Source organism: Somniosus microcephalus, chromosome 30 (genome assembly GCF_052327205.1).
Source record: "Somniosus microcephalus isolate GS21.2 chromosome 30, FLI_Smic_1.0, whole genome shotgun sequence".
NCBI lineage: Eukaryota > Metazoa > Chordata > Chondrichthyes > Squaliformes > Somniosidae > Somniosus > Somniosus microcephalus.
This window is the reverse complement of record NC_141016.1, coordinates 22181923-22201197: the sequence shown is the minus strand read 5'-3', so window position 1 is coordinate 22201197 and position 19275 is coordinate 22181923. Positions and strand designations below refer to the sequence as shown.

Sequence of the window (19275 nt, the reverse complement as noted above, 5' to 3'; positions counted from 1 at the left end):
GCAACAGGGACTCCTGGATCTGTGGCCGTGTAACCGGGGCTCCTGCACCTGTGGCCGTGTACGGGGCTCTCATACCTTGGTAAGTATACCTCTCTGTAATCCGGACTTTTTGATCAACCGGCACCACGCCGGTTCCGTCGGTGCCGGATAAAAAAGAGTTTCCTGTATGTCTGGTCATTATCACATTGCTGTTTGTGGGAGCTTGCTGTGCACAAATTGGCTGCCGCGTTTCCCACGTTACAACAGTGACCCCACTTCAAAAGTACTTCATTGGCTGTAAAGCGCTTTGGGACGTCCGGTGGTCGTGAAAGGCACTATATAAATGCAAGTCTTTCTTTCTTTCATATTTAGTAACATTCCTAAACTTAGTTTAGTTTCTGTGGCAGGATGCAGCTCTTTGGTCAGAAGCAGATAGCTGCGGCTGTCTATATTTTGCACCAGACTTTTGCACCAGACTTTTTACTTAGGGACATAGGAACAGAAGTAGGTCATTCAGCCCCTTGAACCTGTTCTGCCATTGAATTAGATAATGGTTGATCTGTATCTTACCCACCTATTCCTTCACTCTTAGTACTCTTACCTAACAAAAATCCATCAATCTCAGTTTTGAAATTTTCAATTGACCCCCAGCCTCAACTGCTTTTTGGGGGAGAAATTTCCAGAATTCCACTACCTTGTGTGAAGAATTTCTTTCTGACAGCACCCCTGAACGGCCTGGCTCTAATAAGAACATAAGAACATAAGAAATAGGAGCAGGAGGTGGCCATTCGGCCCTTTGAGCCTGCTCCGTCATTCAATGAGATCATGGTTGATCTTCTACCTCAACTCCATTCACCGGCCCTATCGCCATATCCCTTGATGCCCTTACTAGTCAGAAATCTATCGGCTTCTGTTTTGAATATACCCAATGACTGAGCCTCCACAGCCCTCTGGGGTAGAGAATTCCAAAGATTCACCACCCTCTGAGTGAAGAAATTTCTTCTCATCTCAGTCCTGAATGGCCGACCCTTTATCTTGAGGCTGTGGCCCCTGGTTCTAGACTCCCCAGCTAAGGGAAACATTCTCTCAGCATCCACCCTATCAAGCCCTGTAATAATTTTGTATGCTTCAATGAGATCCCCTCTCATTCTTCTGAATTCAAGAGAATACAGGCCTAGTTTACTCAATCTCTTCTCATACGACAGTCCCAGGAATTTTAAGGTTGTGCCCCTTGTGCTGGACTCCCCTAATAGTTTCTCTCTATCCACCCTAGCGACTCCTTTAATCATCTTAAACACCTAAATTAAATCACCCCTTAGCCTTCTATACTCGAGGAAATACAAGCCTAGTCCGTAATTGGACCCTTTTAGCCCCGGTATCTTTCTGGAGAAAGTTCGGAGCAGTAGGGAGCCTTATCAGCAGAAATTTAAGCCGCATCATCCAAATGCTTTATAAAAGAGCTGGACGAATATTTGTTTCGAAAAGGATTGAAGATGACGAATCATAGAATGATACTGCATAGAAGGGGGCCGCACCGCAGGTGTCCTCCTGCCCCAGGCGGGGTGGAGTGCCTGGTTTGGTCCACCAGCTGCCATTGAAAAGGCTGATCCGCCTCAATCTTCTCGGTGTAACGGCTGCCGAGGAACCACTAGGCCTTTGAGAAAATGGGGGGGTAGGAGTTCCAGTGGAGGGAGGCAATGCGCCCCCCCCCCCCCAGCCCCAGCCCTCTCTGGCTTGCTTGCGACGAGCAGAAGCTCAGCTAGATTTCTGTGCAGTGAATGAACTCTCCCATTATCTTATCCCATTGTGTTGTGAATAACTTCAATGTTCCTGGGACCTATTATCTTGCTTAGCCCATCATACCAAATATTTAATCACTTTTTGAGGCGACAGGTTTCTCATCACCACGCCTATTTCCATCAGGGTCATTGGATAGTGAGCACTGGGTGATTTTTCTCCTCCACCTGGCCCAGGGACACTCAGGCCAATTGTATCACAACCCTGGCAGAGATCAACTAACTCAACATAGACTCAACATAGACTGGAGATCAAACCTGGTACCTTCTATGTTGGAGAAACTCAGTGACACATTGGGTGGTGCTTACTTTACTTGCACTTCAACTGTCTTTACTTACCCTCCTCCACTTCATCATCATATCTCCTTCTTGTGTTTCCCATTCCCCTTTCAATGGTTGCTTCATGGTCCATCCTAAATGAGAACAAAGCTGTTGAAGATGAAACGGAAGAAGTGTTACACGTTTTAAAGGCAGATACAATATTGGACTGGATTTTCACTGAGGAGTCGGGTAGGAGGAGGGACTACAACTTTCGGGCTCAGCAGGCCAATTAAGGGCCACCCGGCAACAGGTGACGTCACAGATTGAAATTTCATCTGTCAAGACCTTTTGACAGATGAAATATCAGTGTTTGACAGCTGTTTGAAGCTGTCAAACACTGACAATTTGTACTACAAGTTAATTCCTTCCTCTCAGGATGATTTAGAGATCTCCCCGGAACAGAAAGCTGAATGCTGCAGATTTTGACAGCTCGCAGCCATTCTGCTTTCTGTGCCGGTGAGATGAGGGACTCCCGAGACCTGAAGGAAGAAAGGCTGTAAAGGTAAGTACATGTAAGTAAAACTTCTTTAAACACTTTACACACACCAAATACACTTACCTTTGCCCTCATGCACCCATCACTCACCTGAACACCGGACATCTCGACCCCTCCAAGCCCTTCATCCTGACAGTCCGCCTCCTCTAACTTGGCGTGGTTTGGAGCCGTCGGGAATCCCACACTTCAACATTAAAAATAGCGATTAGGCTAAAAACTGCCTGTTAACAGGCAGTTAATTGGCACTAATTCCCTTCCCGCCTTGGGGAGGCGGGTCCCAGTGCGGGGCGGGTACCCGCCTCCTTTGAAACTGGCATGAAGGCGGGTTGGGTGTGGGATGGGGTCGGGACTCCTGATTTCGGGATTTTAACCCCCCACACGCCCTCAATCCCGCCTCCACGGCCCAATTAAAATCCTGTCCAATGAGTGTGGATAAAGGAAAAGGACAGAGACTCTCTCATACATACAACATGTGCTGAAATGTCCTGGTAACGTGTCCGTGACAGCAGAGCTCCATCATAATCCGTGTTATATGATTTGAAAAGACTTTGGTTGCATAGAATAATGTGACTTTAAAATTGCCATTAGTTGGCTGTGGCTCTGACATGGAGTTCTGCTGTCTTGGTGTAAGGGGGAGAGAAACAGCGCACAAAACAGCCCAGAGATAGTCCTTAGTCTCATGAGATAGCGTCATGCTTTCTTTGGTTTCACTAGCTGAGCTGCAGATCAGTTCGATCAAGTTTGTTGAATGAAAGGTGATCTCATTAAAACATACAAGATTCTGATGGGGATTGACAGGGTAGATGCTGAGAGGCTGTTTCCCCTTGGCTGGAGAGTCCAGAACTAGGGGGCATAGTCTCAGGATAAGGGGTCGGCCATTTAAGACTGAGATGAGGAGGAATTTCTTCACTTGGAGGGTTGTGAATCTTTGGAATTCTCTGCCCCAGAGGGCTGTGGATGCTGAGTCTTTGAGTATATTCAAGGCTGAGATCGATAGATTTTTGGACTCTAGGGGAATCAAGGGATATGGAGATCGGGTGGGAAAGTGGAGTTGAGGTCGATGATCAGCCGTGATCTTATTGAATGGCGGAGCAGGCTCGAGGGGCCGTATGGCCGACTCCTGCTCCTATTTCTTATGTTCTTATGTTACTCGAGTTTCTGATAGGTACAAACTTACAGCCGTTTCAGACATTAACAATAGGCTTTGTTGTGGCCGGTTGTCCAGAGCAAATGACTCAATGGTCTCCTGTTCACACCTTATCTACTGGGATGGTAGAAATGATGCATACCCTAATTTGTCTGATCATTGATATCGGATCACTGATCTTGGATGTTGAAACCTGTCTTTGGATTCACAGAATTCCAGAAGGTTGTGCATTCCACATGAGATGGTGAAGTGAGGCCCTGTGGGAGTCAGCACTCGCAACGTTTCATCCGAGGCTCTGTTCGAAAGTTATTGAAATTAATTTCTAATGATTCAACAGCAACTTGCATTCATACAGTATCTTTAATGTAGAAAATTGGCCCAAGGTGCTTCAGGGGGGCATTAAGACAAACAAACGCCGAATCAATGAAGGAGATGTTCAGAAGGATGACCAAAAGGTTTATCAAAGAGGTGGGTTTTAAGGAAGGTCTTAAAGGAGAAGAGGATGGTGGAGATGTACATATGAACATAAGAAGTAAGAGCAGGAGTCGGCCATTCGGCCCCTCGAGTCTGCTCCGCCATTCAATAAGATCATGGCTGATCTTCGACCTCAACTCCACTTTCCCGCCCGATCTCCGTATCCCTTGATTCCCCCTCGAGTCCAAAAAGGGGAGGGAGCATCATTGTTTTTGAAACAGTTTGTGCATTGTGGAAGTCAAGTATTGCACTGCTATTTTCTTGCCATTTCCGTGGTTATCTCACTTATAAATCGATGTGGGGATTAGTTTAACATGGTCCGTCAGTGTGACATTTATCACCTTTTGAAGTGGGCAGGAGAATGTGGCTTGCAGCACAAGATACCCTGGTGGAAGGGGAGTTATTAGTCCTGTGACGCACTATCCCGCTCCTGCCACACGTCAGGTTTTTCAGTTTAGAGGACTCGCAGGTCTGCTGAAGGAAACTACCATCTTGCTGTGGACACGAATGAATAGAGTTGGATACAGGGCTGAATTCAAACAACACTCTTGAGTTACCAAAAGGCTGCTGATCAGTGACAGTGTCTGCTCCACCAGATATTTACACGGTGGCCATGCTCAGTGTATAACTGACTGTCTGGGCGTGATCTTACCAGCCCTGGGGAGGCGGGTTTGGAGGCGGCACTGCCGAGAAAATGGCAGAATCTGGGGGCGGGTGCCCATCCCACCCCCAACCCGCCTCCGTGCCATCTTCCCAGGAGGCGGGTAGTGGACCCGCGCCGGGTCCCGTCTCCAGGAGGCAGGAAGGGGATTACAGCTACTTAAATGCCTGTTAACAGGTAGCTAACAGGCAGATAAGAGGATTATCCCCATTTTTCCAGCAGAGGTGCGGGCTTCCCGACGTCGGGAAACCCCGCCAGGGTTAGCGAGGCGAGCATTGGACCTGCGGGGGTCGGAGGGGTGCAAAAGTGCGCTGTAGAGGTAAGTGATGGGTGCAAGTGTGGAGAGGTGAGTGAGAAGCATGTGAGGTGAGTGGAAAATGATAGAAAATGTTAACAACCATCTAAATTCTGCTCACAAAAGAGGTTTGATGAGGCCTTGAATTCAAGAACTCATCAAACTACAGAGAATGTCAGTGTTTGACAGCTTCACAGAGCTGTCAAACGATGACAATTCATCTGTCAAAAATTTTTGACAGATGAAACGTCATACGCTGACGTGCTCTGTAACCGGCTTCCCCTTAATTGGCCTGCTAAGCCCGCTGGGGCAGGCTGTACAAGGTCAATCAAGGGAAAATAGCGTGGGTTGGCCACAAGTCAATGGAGGCGGGACTAAAACCCGACAAGCAGCAGTCCCGCCTCCAACGCGCCCCCATTGACAAAATCACCCCCTCTATGCTGATCAGGAGTGCGGACTTGAGAGGACCATTCTCTCAAACACAGAACAAAATGCGGTCCTGAATACATGAAGGGAAAGACGGATCATTTTAATTTGAAATTTTCAGGGCTCTTGCGGCCAGTCAAAAGCTCCAGTTAATCACATCAAAAGACACTTTCAGTACACTTTGGGCGTGTGTTGGATCGTGTAGCTTCCCCATGGCAGTAATCACTGTTAAGCTCGGATTGTCAGATTCTAACCTTGCAGCACGTTTCAGTATCTTCGTGAAAGCCTCAATTCCTTTTTGGGGTGGGGGAGGGGGGGGGGGAAATGCAGGCTCATTTATAAGAATAATCACATTAGTACGCACTGCAGCATTATTTTTCTCCCTCTCACATCTTGGAACTGAAGGGAAAAAGAACAAGGAAAAGAAAATGGAGGAACTGTTTGTGCGGGGCTGCAGGTCAAGCTTCCCTGATAGGTGGATGAAGGACTAATGCTAGAAGGTTCTTGTCCTCCTCACAAAGAACCGCAAGGGGCGAGGTTGGAGAATAGCCGACAATAGGATGGCATTGAGTTCAACAATTTCAGATCATAACCACTGCCTCCATTTTTTCAGACAGCAGTTGCTGGTAATGATTCTGCTTATTCCCATTTACACCTCCTCTAGACCCATCTTTTATTCCTTCACTTGTCCCATTACCACCTCCTTGTGCCTCGCACCATCATCCCTTTTAGTCATTTAATCTCTCCCAGCTTCCACCCTATCGCAGACCTTCCCTTTTGTTCTTTCCACCCCTCCCCCCTGCCTCTTGTACTTGCTTAAAACCTGTTACATCTTGAATCTTTCCCAGTCCTGACGAAGGGTCATCGACCTGAAACGTTGGGGTCGATTTTGTCGAACCTGTCGGGAAGAAGGCAGGATGTCCCCTTTCAGGTTTCTGACCCGCCTACTTCGACGTCCGGCCAATCCGCGCGATTTCCCCTTGATTGACCTTGTTGAGCCCGCCCAGCGGGCTCAGCAGGCCAATTAAGGGCCACCCGGCAACAGGTGACGTCACAGACTGAAATTTCATCTGTCAAGATTTCTGACAGATGAAATATCAGTGTTTCACAGCTGTTTGAAGCTGTCAAACACTGACAGTCTGATTTCTAAGATGAGTCCTTCTGCGCAGACTCATTTAGAAATCTCAGCAGCACTAAAAGCTGAAGGCTGTCACTTTTGACAGATCGCAGCCGTTCAGCTTTCAGTTCCGGCTGAGTGCTGCACTCCTGACGGCTACAGGAAGAAAGGCTGTTAAGGTAATTAAAGGTAAGTAAAAGTTCTTTACACACTTTAGACACACCAAACACACTTATTTTACACTCATGCACCCATCACTCACCTGAGCGCCGACATCGCGACCCCTCCAACTCCTTCAACCTGACGGCCCGCCTGCTCTAACCTGGCGTGGTTTGGAGCCGTCAGGAAACCCACACGAAACCCCTCAAAATAGGGATTAGGCTAAAAATAGCTTCCCGCCTGATTTCGGCGGGTCCCAGTGCGGGGCGGGTACCCGCCGCCCCTGAAACTTACGTGGGGCGGGGTTTTGGGCGGGATGGTGTCGGGACCCCCAAAGTCGGGATTTCCCCCCCCCCACATGCCTGAAACCCCGTCTGACGGCTCCCCGAAAATCTAGCCCGTTAACTCTGTTTCTCACTCCACAGACGCTGCCTGACCTGCTGAGCGTTCCCAGCAGTTTCTGTTTTTATAATAGGATTTGCAGTTCTGAGCCTGTTTCCTGTAGCTGAACCAGAAAGAACACTTTAAAATGTTGGTGTCAAGAGACTGAGTGGGTGCACTGCTTCTGATAAGGAGCCATAACAGAAGTGAGGAAAGCTTTGGAAATGGTTTCGCTTTGTGTTGAGAATGTTGTCCCTTTCCCATCTGCTGCATAACAGGGTTGAATAGCAGACACTTTTGTGCTATTTTGCCTGCCATTTTCTGCTCTTTAATCCCCTGCCAGAGGTACTGGGGGAGGAATTCGGTATCGCCCCGATTGGGGCGCAATTATCGGCCAGGCGCAAAGTTTAGTGCCTCTGACTGCAAGCTTGGCTTCTATCGCCCCTGGAGGTGATTGGAGCGCTAAATCAGGCGCTACACACCTCTCTTAAGGCGCTAACGCCGGGGAGCGAGGCACTACCTCAGAGCACTGGTGAAGCTCATGTGATGTCAGTCAGCAATGGAACACAGACACACTGGCGCCAGACAGTTCTTAAAGGGGAGGGTCGATCTTGCTCTCCATCCACACCCTGCTCATTGCAGCCTTGAATCTCGGCCTGGAGAGACCTGTACATCAAATCTGCTGGAAAGAACAATGGAGAGGCCCAGGGAAAGAGCTCAGAGTGCAGCTCCCATAGTCTCTTCTAAATCGATGCAAGGAAGGTCAAATCAAAATGAACCTGCAAAGTGCTGCTCAGTACCCAAAACTCCTTCACACAGCGTAGAATCTCTCCAGAAGTCTCTCTCTCTCTCTCACAGAGTGCGTGGTGCAAAAATGTCGCCGACAAAAAAAGACAGGAAGTGGTTGCCTTTAAATAGCGCTCCCCCAGTCCCTTCCCGACTGCAAAACACTCCCCTCAACCTGTCGTTGCTAGCGGCAGGCGGAAAGGTAGGGGGCACCACTCAATATCTGGTCCGGGGCGCTACCGGGGTGTTGCACGCTCGACTGACGTCACGATCTGTGGGCGCAGGAGATCATGGCAGTAGTGTTTAGCGCCGCCACAAAATGTCTGGTCAATTTTGCAAGTGGCGCAAACATCGCCGGGCCCGGGCGCTAGTGGCTTTGCGCCCCGTTAACGCCCTTTTAGGGTGCTAATGGGAGGTGCAAAGCAACTGAATTTTTCCCCCACTGACTCTTGGGGCATGGGGCACAGGTGCCAGCTGTCAATCCGCACCTTACCCACATGGCGATATATGAGCCCAGATGGTGAGTGAATTTGGGGGGTATTTTTTCGGGTGAGTCAGCGGGCACATTTGGTGGCGGGTTGGATGGAGAAATTTTTTTTTTTGACAGCAGGTCGGGACCCCACTGTCAACCCACAACCATGCACCTTTCCCAGATGTTGGGTCTGTCAGCACTGAACAGACCCTATACGCAGAGGCGGGGGAGGCAATTCAGGTCATTCTGACCTTGTTAACAGCCCATTAAGAAGTATTTTGAGCTCACCATTACATTTTACGAGGTCGCTCACGGGGTCCACCCTGCTCGAGGATCACGTCAGGTAAGCAGGGTGGGAGTTGAATGGTCATGGAATCATCTCATTACTTGACAGCTTGAAATGTGCTATAAAAGCTCCCATCTCACAGCTGTTCACTTTCCAAGCTCAGAAGCTGTTGCTTACTGCATTTGGAAGACAGACTGAGTTTTATTCAGTTTGCAAGTGTCTGGAGTAAACTTTCTATCCAGTGTCACCTCATTGGAACAAACTCTCTCACCACTGACATCACTTCTGTCATCTCAAGTTAATCTGCCATCTATTACATCAGCATCGGTGCCCTTGAAACTATCATACCTTGGTCCTCAGAATCCTACCACGATCAGCCCCAACACCAGCAGCACCAGGCACACCAGCAGCACCAACAACAACACCAACCTTCTCAGCAATCAACTGATGCTGCACAGGACAGAGGGCATCAGCACTCGGCTACATTGCTGCCCGGGAGGCCAGGGATGGCCTCACCATGGCCAGATTTACTTCACTGGACGCTGTACACCCTGGCTGCCACATGATGTGCCCGGTTGGCACCACCCCACACCAACACCATAAAGAACATAAGAACATAAGAAATAAGAGCAGGAGTAGGCCATACGCCCCCTCGAGCCTGCTCCGCCAGTCAATAAGATCATGGCTGATCATCGACCTCAACTCCACTTTCCCACCTGATCTCCATATCCCTTGATTCCTCGAGAATCCAAAAATCTATCTATCTCAGCCTTGAATGTACTCAAAGACTCAGCATCCACAGCCCTCTGGGGCAGAGAATTCCAAAGATTCACAACCCTCTGAGTGAAGAAATTCCTCCTCATCTCAGTCTTAAATGGCCGACCCCTTATCCTGAGACTATGCCCCCTAGTTCTAGACACACCAGCCAGGGGAAACAACCTCTCAGCATTTACCCTGTCAATCCCCTTCAGAATCTTGTATATTTCAATGAGATCACCTCTCATTCTTCTAAACTCCAGAGAGTATCGGCCCATTCTACTCAATCTCTCCTCATAGGACAACCCTCTCATCCCAGGAATCAATCTAGTGAACCTTTGTTGCACCGCCTCCAAGGCAAGTATATCCTTCCTTAGAAAGACAAAGTGAGTGGGCAGTAAGGTGGCAGATGGAGTATAATGTAGGGAAATGTGAGGTTATTCACTTTGGTAGGAAGAATAGAAAAACAGAATTTTTTTTAAATGGTGAGAAACCTTTAAATGTTGGTGTTCAGAGAGATTTGGGTATCCTTATGCAAGAAACACAGAAAGCTAGCATGCAGGTACAGCAAGCAATAAGGAAGGCAAATGGCATTTTGGCCTTTATTGCAAGGGGTTGGAGAATATGAGTAAGGAAGTCTTGCTACAATTGTACAGGGCCTTGGTGAGACCACACCTGGAGTACTGTGCACAGATTTGGCCTCCTTATCTAAGGAAGGATACACTTGCCTTGGAGGCGGTGCAACAAAGGTTCACTAGATTGCTTCCTGGGGTGAGGAGAGTACCTTCCTGCATGCTGTGACTCCCTCCATAAGCATATGAAGGGAGTCATGGGAGAGCCTGGGTGCAGGCGTGCACCTCTGTGCAGTGCTCGTCAGTGTTTGCAGCACCTCAATGCTGTCGAACATTGACAGCACAGATGTCCAAGTAAATTTGCGCATGTTCCTTTAAGGAAATTGTCTGATGACGCATCATCAAATGACGTCATCAGACCTGCTTCCTTTTAATTGGCTGGCAAACGTGCTGAGCAGGCTTAACAAGTCCAATCAATGTAAAATCATTTTGGACAGCGGGCTGGAGCCAGCAGTGAGGCCGGGACCCGCCACCGACTTCGCCCGCCACGGAGCCGCCATGGTAGGAAAAATCGCAGCCTTTGTTTTGGCAAGCTATTTGACCATGGGGGCCATCAGCCAACCCTGCTGCTGTCCTCCCCTGCACTCTTCAGCAAGGGTCACTACTTAGTGATCAGGAACTGCAGACCGCCGTAACTTCACCCGAACTGCACTGAAACTACACTGGGACTGCACTGGAGCTGCACCGGAGCTGCACCAGAATTGCAACGAAAGTGCACCGGAACTGCGCCGGAACTGCACCAGAATTGCAATGAAACTGCACTGGTACTGCACTGGAACTGCACTGGAGCTGCACCAGAGCTGCACCAGAGCGTCACCGGAACTGCACCAGAACTGCACCAGAACTGCACTGGAGCTGCACCAGACACCCTCTTTATGCTGGTAAACGACGGTTCCGCCGCACCTCCAGCAAAGTTGCAGTGGCGGACTGAGAGCAAGGCTGAGGAAATTGCCGGCCCTGGTAAATTCTTTCTCTTCCTAGATGTGGCAATCGCTCCACCCGGGCTGAGGTCAGTTAACTCGGCACAGACCCAGAGTCAACATTGGGATGTTATAGTCTGTGTGGCTTCATACCAAACCAGGCAGTTTTCCGCTGGACCATTGGGGAAGTCTACTGCCCAGTCCTATAGCACAGGAGGTTGTCTCGAGATATTGAATTCCCATCATGGGGAACGTGCTCCCAAGGGCCATTGTAACATTAGGCAAGTCGCAGCCCCAAAACACGCCACTCTTTCTTGGGGCCTTTTCAATGGACGACCCATGCTCAGAATTTCAAAGCAACTGGATTGTAATTTCAATAGGGAGGCTGTTCCTACTGAGTTGCACCTGATAATCATTGAATCTTAGAATGATACTGCACAGCAGGAGGCAATTCAACCCATTGTGCTTGTGGCGGCTTTTTGAAAGAGCTATTCAATTCGTTCCAGGCCCCTGCTCTTTCCCCATAGCCCTGTACATTTTCCCTTCAAGTATTTATCCAAATTCCCTTTTGAAAGTTAATATTGAAATTGCTTCCGCCTTCCTTTCAGGCAGTGCGCCTCTGGGTCTTTTGCCAATCACCTTAAATCTGTGTCCTCTGGTTACCGACCCTTCTGCCACTGGAAACCGTTTCTCCTTATTTACTCCATCAAAACCCTTCATGATTTTGAACGCCTCTATCAAATCTCCCCTTAACCTTCTCTGCTCTAAGGGGAACAACCCCAGTTTCTCCAGTCTCTCCACATAACTGAAGTCCCTCATCCCCGGTACCATTCCAGTAAATCTCCTCCGCACCCTCTCCAAGGCCTTGACATCCTTCCTAAAGTGTGGTGCCCAGAATTGGAGACAGTACTCCAGCTGAGGCCTAACCACTGATTTATGAAGCTTTAGCATAACTTCCTTGATTTTGTACTCTATATGCCTCTTATTTATAAAGCCAAGGATCCCACATGCCTTTTTAACAGCCTTCTCAACTTGTCCTGCCACCTTCAAACACCTGTATACATACTCTCTGTTCCTGCACTTCCTTTAAAATTGTACCATTTATTTTATATTGCCTCTCCTTGTTCTTCCTACCAAAATGAATCACTTCACACTTCTGTTATGTTCATTAATAACTAGACATTCTTATTATGAACACAGCTAGCTTCTAGCTAGTCATTTATACAGTACACGTTCTCTAGGTACAGTATCTGTAGAGATGCAGCATGTGTGCTCCTGTGTGCAGGCTGCCATCTTGACTGTTGCCTTGTGGGTAGCCTAGTGCCTCATGGGTAATGTAGTCTTAATATACATACAGCTGGGTAGTGTAGTCTTTAACATACAGCTATATCCAGCTCTACACAGCTCTACGGCTCCACCTAGTGTCCACTATAGAATGACATGTTATTGATCACTACAACTTCTCTGTGTTAAATGTCATCTGCCTTGTGTCTGTCCCTATCACCAGTCTGTCTATGTCCTCCTGAAGTCTATTACTATCCTCCTCACTGTTTACTACATTTCCGAGTTTTGTGTCATCTGCAAACTTTGAAATGATTCCCTCTATACCCAAGTCTGGGTCATTAATATATACAGTATCAAAAAGAGCAGTGGCCCCAACACCGAGCCCTGGGGAACACCATTTCCCTCCAGTCTGAAAAACAACGGCCCAGAAATTTGGGTCCCCACGGGTGAGTACGCATGGGGTACTCACCCGTAGGCCCAATGGAAGTGCCGGTTTCGTGCATGCACTGCGCATGCGTGGGAAACGGGAACTTCCGTTCCCCTGAAAAAAGGGGTTCACAGGTGGAACGCGTGCACCGGAGAGGCAGCGCCTGCGCATTGAACTTACGTTTTTTTTCCAGGTTTTTCCGGGAGGGTAAGTCTCCAGGAGTTACACATGCGCAACGCCTGCTTTTAACAAGGTAAGTGATGAATTAATTAAAATTAAAACATTTTTTCCACAGGTTTATTATTTTTAAATACTTTAAAGAAAGATAAGTTTATTTTTAGCCCTGTTAGAAAATGTAATTAATTTTTTCAAAAATTTAAATTATTGTTTAAAATAGTTATTTTATATAATTTATAGTTATTTTAAAGATGTGATTAAAAAAAAATTATTTGAAGTTTTAGTGATGTTTTGGGGCTTATAGTATTTATGGTTTTGACAGCTCTTTCTGTCAATTTTATGAATGAAGCATTCCCTGCTACCATTGGCTCTCCATGGCCCACGTGATCCCAGGGGACGCATTGAACTAACTGCGCCCCTGGGATACGCAAGCACAGTGCGCTGGCAGTTGGAGCAGGCCCAGGATCGGAATCCCACACGGGGCCCACAGCTCAACGGCCGGCGCGCTAGGTAAGTGCAGGTCGGAGGCTTGCACCCGCGGGAAGCCCCCGACCTGAATTTCTGGGCCAATGGTTCACCACTACTCTCTGCTTTCTGTCCCTTGGTCAATGTTGTATCCATGCTGCTACTGTCCATTTAATCACATGGGCTTCAAGTCTAGGATGTGTTTTTTATCAAATGCCTTTTGAAAATTCATATACACGACATCAACCTCATCAACTCTCCCCGTTATTTCATCAAAGAACTCAATCAAGTTAGTCAAACACGATTTGCCTTTAATAAACCCGCGCTGACTTTCATTTATTAATCATATTTTTCCAAGTGCCCGTTAATTTTGTCCCGGATTATTGTCTGTAAAAGTTTCCCCACCACCGACGTTAGGCTGACTGTCCTGTAGTTGCCGGGTTTATCCCTCTCCCCCTTTTGTAAACAGGGGTGTAACATTTGCAATAAGAACATTTGGAGAATGTAACTTTACACCAAACAGTCACAGGTTTGTTATAATCCATTTGCAGTGCACCTGAATTCAATTCCATGAGGTGGCACCTTATTCAGCTGTGCTACAATCCATTATCGCTCGAAGTTATGTCCTTTGAGTTCAGTCAGAATGGTTTTCGCTTTCTGTAATATCCCTTGCTAAAAGTCCATTGTCGTGTGTCAGATTTGCTGCTCAGAATGCTCACACTGCAGCAAACAGTACAGTGCCTACAGTAAACTTTTACCGTGTGCGCGTGTGTGTGAGCGTAAGCGTGTCTGCGCTTGTGCGCGCACGTGTGTGTGCATAGAAACATAGAAACATAGGAGCAGGAGTAGGCCATTCGGCCCTTCGAGCCTGCTCCACCATTCAATATGATCATGGCTGATCCTCTATCTCAATACCATATTCCCGCTCTCTCCCCATACCCCTTGATGCCTTTTGTGTGTAGAAATCTATCTAGCTCCTTCTTAACTATATTCAGTGACTTGGCCTCCACAGCCTTCTGTGGTAGAGAATTCCTCAGGTTCACCACCCTCTGAGTGAAGAAATTTCTCCTCATCTCAGTCCTAAATGTCCTACCCCATATCCTGAGACTGTGACCCCTCGTTCTAGACCCGCCCCCCCCCTAGCCAGGGGAAACATCCTCGCTGCATCCAGTCTGTCTAGCCCTGTCAGAATTTTATACGTTTCAATGAGATCAGCTCTCATTCTTCTAAACTCTCGTGAATACAGGTCTAATCTCTCCTCATACGACAGTCCTGCCATCCCAGGAATCAGTCTGGTGAACCTTTGCTGCACTCCCTCTATGGCAAGTATATCCTTTGTTAGGTAAGGAGACCAAAACTGCACACAGTACTCCAGGTGTGGTCTCACCAAGGCCCTGTATAACTGCAGTAAGACATCCTTACTCCTACATGCGTGCTTGCGTGTATGTACGTACATGTGCATGCGTGTGTGTCTATGTATGTATGATTCTATGAGACATAGACAGGAGAGGGAGTAGGGACGAGAATTGTTAACCTTCCTTTTTACAAGCAACAAATATACTGGGCCAGTGGGTAAAGGTTGCACCAGGTGGAGGACTAGGCTGTACAGGTCCAGAGTGGGCAGAATCAATTCCCAGTTCGTGCTGAGTTAGATGAGGTCAGACAGGACAGCGGTTTTTAATGGGGGGGGGGGGTAGGTGGCGGGCGGGGGGGGGGGGCGTTGGTGTTAAACATGGCCTCAGTGTCCCTGGGCAAAGGAACAACAACAACAATAAATTGTATTTATATAGCGCCTTTAACGTAGTAAAACGTCCCAAGGCGCTTCACAGCAGTATTTTAAGACAAAAAAATTTGACACCGAGCCACATAAGGAGAAATTAGGGCAGGTGACCAAAAGCTTGGTCAAAGAGGTAGGTTTTAAAGAGCGTCTTAAAGGAGGAAAGAGAGGTAGAGAGGCGGCAAGGTTTAGGCAGGGAATGCCAGAGCTTAGGGCCCAGGCAACAGAAGGTACGGCTACCAATGGTTGAGTGTTTATAATCAGGGATGCTCAAGAGGGCAGAATTAGAATAGGAATAGAAAAGTCGGGCAGAGTTTCCAGTACTATCCATTTTCAGGATATTCAGGGGAACAGACAGGGTAGATAGACAGAGGCTATTTCCACTGGTCGGGGATTCTAGGACTAGGGGGAATAGTCTAAAAATTAGAGCCAGACCTTTCAGGAAATTAGAGCCAGACCTTTCAGGAAATTAGAGCCAGACCTTTCAGGAGTGAAGTTAGGAAACACTTCTACACACAAAGGGTGGTAGATGTTTGGAACTCTCTTCCGCAAATGGCAATTGATGCTAGATCAATTGTTAATTTTAAATCGGTGATTGATAGCTTTTTGTTAACCAAAGGTATTAAAGGGTATGGGCCTAAGGCGGGTATATGGAGTTAGGTCGCAGATCAGCCATTATCTCATTGAATGGTGGAACAGGCTCGAGGGGCTGAATGGCCTCCTCCTGGTCCGAGGTTCCTATCCTATATCTCCTGCTGGAAGCTACATGTGTGGATGGTGGGACGATGGCAGAATCAGGCTTGGCTTCAATGCCCCCCCATTGCTGAATAGGCTTCTGCCAATCACCAGCAAGAGTCACACTTTGAGGAATGACTACTTGGGCGAGGCAGCAGTAGGGAGAGTCTTTGGAAGACTACCCCTTACGCCAACAAGGGTCAGCGGTGGTGAAATTGGTCTTGACCAGCCGCACCAAATGGGCGATGGGGAATTAGCACGCCCGCGTTACACCCCGCCCGATTATCGTTTCCATTGACTGCCGCCCAATACCAATCTCACCCCTGGTGCCTTCAGATGGGAGGGGAGAAAAATGGGGATTGTGAGAAGATTGGCAGGCCAGCGATTCAATGACCTCCTATCATTACACCTGCATCTATGTACGTATCCTACACGACGTTTTTCACCAGGCCAATGCTGCCCCTTTAATTAACTTGAAACTGAACATAATGAGCTGCAGTCTTTGATCTTTGCTGCCTCTGAAAATCAATACTGCCCCTTTGTGGTGTGATCCAGCTGTCAAACCCGATTAATCCCTGGCACTGAGCTTCCAGAAATAATTGATTGAAACTTGTGCATGCGCGGCATAAAATGTTAAAGTGTCATTTCATTTGCACGAATACATCGTGACGAATTCATAAAGCTGACAGAATTAGGGAAATTGCACGGTCCCGGCACATTTGACACACGTTCTCTCATTTGCGGAAAGGAGTACAAGCTGCTTATACAAAAAGGAAAAGCCCACGTTCGAGCCAAACGTCGCTGCCCCCGGTAAATGATTTTGTGCGTTCGGTGCTGAGGTGCTTCCTTCAGCTGTGAGCCGGGGTCTTTGACGTGTAGTCACTTGGCGGGGAGTGGCGATTGGAGTTACATAAGAACATAAGACATAGGAGCAGGAGCAGGTCATTCGGCCCCTCGAGCCTGCTCCGCCATTCAATAAGATCATGGCTGATCTGACCTTGGTCTCAACTCCACTTCCCTGCCCACTCCCCATAACCCTTGACTCCCTTATCATTCAAAAATCTGTCTATCTCCACCTTAAATATATTCAATGACCCAGCCTCCACAGCTCTCTGGGGAAGAGAACTCCAAAGATTCCCGACTCTCTGAGAAGAAATTCCTCCTCATTTCCAATTTAAAAGGGTGCCCCCTTATTCTGAAATTATGCCCCCTCGTTCTAGATTCCCCCATGAAGGGAAACATCTTCTCTGTTCAAGAGAGATCACTACGCAAACTGCAACATATAACAGCTTCAAATCAGCTTGCATGGAGTCTCGATTTAAAAGAAAAAGTCACCAAATTCATAGCAGACAACTAGAAGGGATGTTTTGTTGCATCAAGTCAATAATCTGCAATGTAAAATAACTCATTCCCTTAGAATGGTGAGTTTCTGAGCTTCACAAAAAGCTTGTGTTAAAGGATGATTGGGAATATCTGATTTCTGTACTGGAGAGAGAGAGAGACAGATCCAAGTGTGTTATGGCGAGTGTAGTTTATATGATTTCACTGTTGCTGAGGGATCTATAATCAATGTGTATCGTGTGAGGGATTGTTTTGCCTAGATTCTGCTTTAGATTGCTTTTTACAACACCTCAGAAGACATGGTACTGTATGTCAGAGCCTGAACATTTCCTGCATTAAAAATATTGTTCATATCAACAAGTTGCCGCTATTGCAGTGTCTTTAAAATTGCGAACTATTCCAAGCCAATGCTGAGCAGGAGTTTGAGAAGGGCCAATCCAATTATTTGCCAATAGTTTGGGACATATTTTGCCGAATCTGGTAATTTCCTGACACCTGCTAAATAGAAATAATCTGCTCATTTGGACAAGCTGCTCTTGCCCTTGGTGGCTGGTTGGAGCACAAGAGAGACTTATAGAGTCGTAAAATCTTACAGCACAGGAGGAGGCCATTCGGCCCGTCGTGCCTGTGTCTTTGAAAGAACTGTCCAATTTAGTCCCACATCCCAGCTCTTTCCCATAATCCTGCAAATGAGTCCTCTTCCAGTACATGTCCAATCGCCTTTTGGAGGTTCCTCTGGAATCTGATTCCACCACCCTTTCAGGTAGTGCGTTGGAGATCTTAACAACCCTCTGTGTGAAGGAATGTCTCTCCATTTCCCCTCTAGATCTTTTGCCAATTATATTAAATCTATGACCTCTGGTTATCGACCCACTTGCCAGAGGAAACAGTTTCTCCCTACTCGCTCTATCAAAACCCCATGTAATTTTGAATACCTCTATTAGGTCTCCCCTTAACCTTCTCTGCTCTAAGGAGAACAATCCCAGCTTCTGGTAGGCAAAACAGTAATGGAACAATGAGAGGCCTTCAACGAGGAGATGGTTCGGGTACAGAGTAGACACATTCCCATGAGGGGGAAAGGAAGGGCATCCAAAGTTAGAGCCGCCTGGATGACTAAAGATATAGGGCTAAAAATTCGAGTACGCCGGAAACCTGCCGGTAATGGCGCCGACCAAGGCTAGCGGCCGCCCACCGAGAGAACGCAGGCAGCACCGGTATTTTGGTGCTTCCTTCTAATTAACATCAGCCAAGTGTTGATCTTGTGGTGTAACGCACTCTTTCCAGCGCTAAGCTCAGCGAGAGGCCGAAGGCCGCGTCGGCCTCCCGCTTGCAGCGAAGGGGAACGGGGAAGCAAGGAGCGAACCTGTAGGCCATGTACGGAACAGTTGCCATACTTGCTACAACAATATTACCTGCCACCCGATGTACAGGAAACTTTCTGGTATCCGGCACGGACGGGACTGACCTGGTGCCGGTCCATCAACAATGCCGGATAACCGAACGCTGTAGTAAAAGATATGGAGCTCAGAGCTCCGTATAAAGCAACAAACCCTGTGCTTCAAAACAATCGGCACAAGTTGCAAGCGTCTCTGTAGCTTAGCAACAGCTTCAGCTACACCCTTGCACAGCCACAAATGGAGTAAAAAAAGTAACTAAAAGTAAAAAAAGTTATCTGAACCGACTCCTGAATTTTGCCGGTGGATAGAGCGTTCTGGTTATTTAGTGGCTGGTTAATCGAAAGTTTCCTGTATGTTGATATTTTAAGAGTTCATGAAATCTGTGTTCTCTGTGACACTAATTTTTCCCCATTGGTTACTCTTGAGGTGTCTAAACATGCAGTAATCATGCCAGCTTTTAGTGGGTTTTACATACTCACCACAAAATAATTATTTGATAAATAATTGGTTATGGAATTTTGAATAAATTAATTATAATTCCTGAAAATCTTAAGCAGTTGTATCCAGA

General features: G+C 47.4%; 1 protein-coding gene across 1 annotated transcript in view; it reads right to left on the bottom strand.

Moving 5' to 3' along the window:
* LOC147098007 (electrogenic sodium bicarbonate cotransporter 4-like) overlaps nt 1-19275 on the bottom strand; it is a 156410-nt gene that overhangs the window by 128397 nt on the left and 8738 nt on the right. The window contains exon 2 of the mRNA XM_085971204.1: nt 2115-2204. Within this exon, the coding sequence (XP_085827330.1) occupies nt 2115-2187 (73 nt within the window). The 5' untranslated portion in view covers nt 2188-2204. The remainder of the gene's footprint in view (nt 1-2114; nt 2205-19275) is intronic.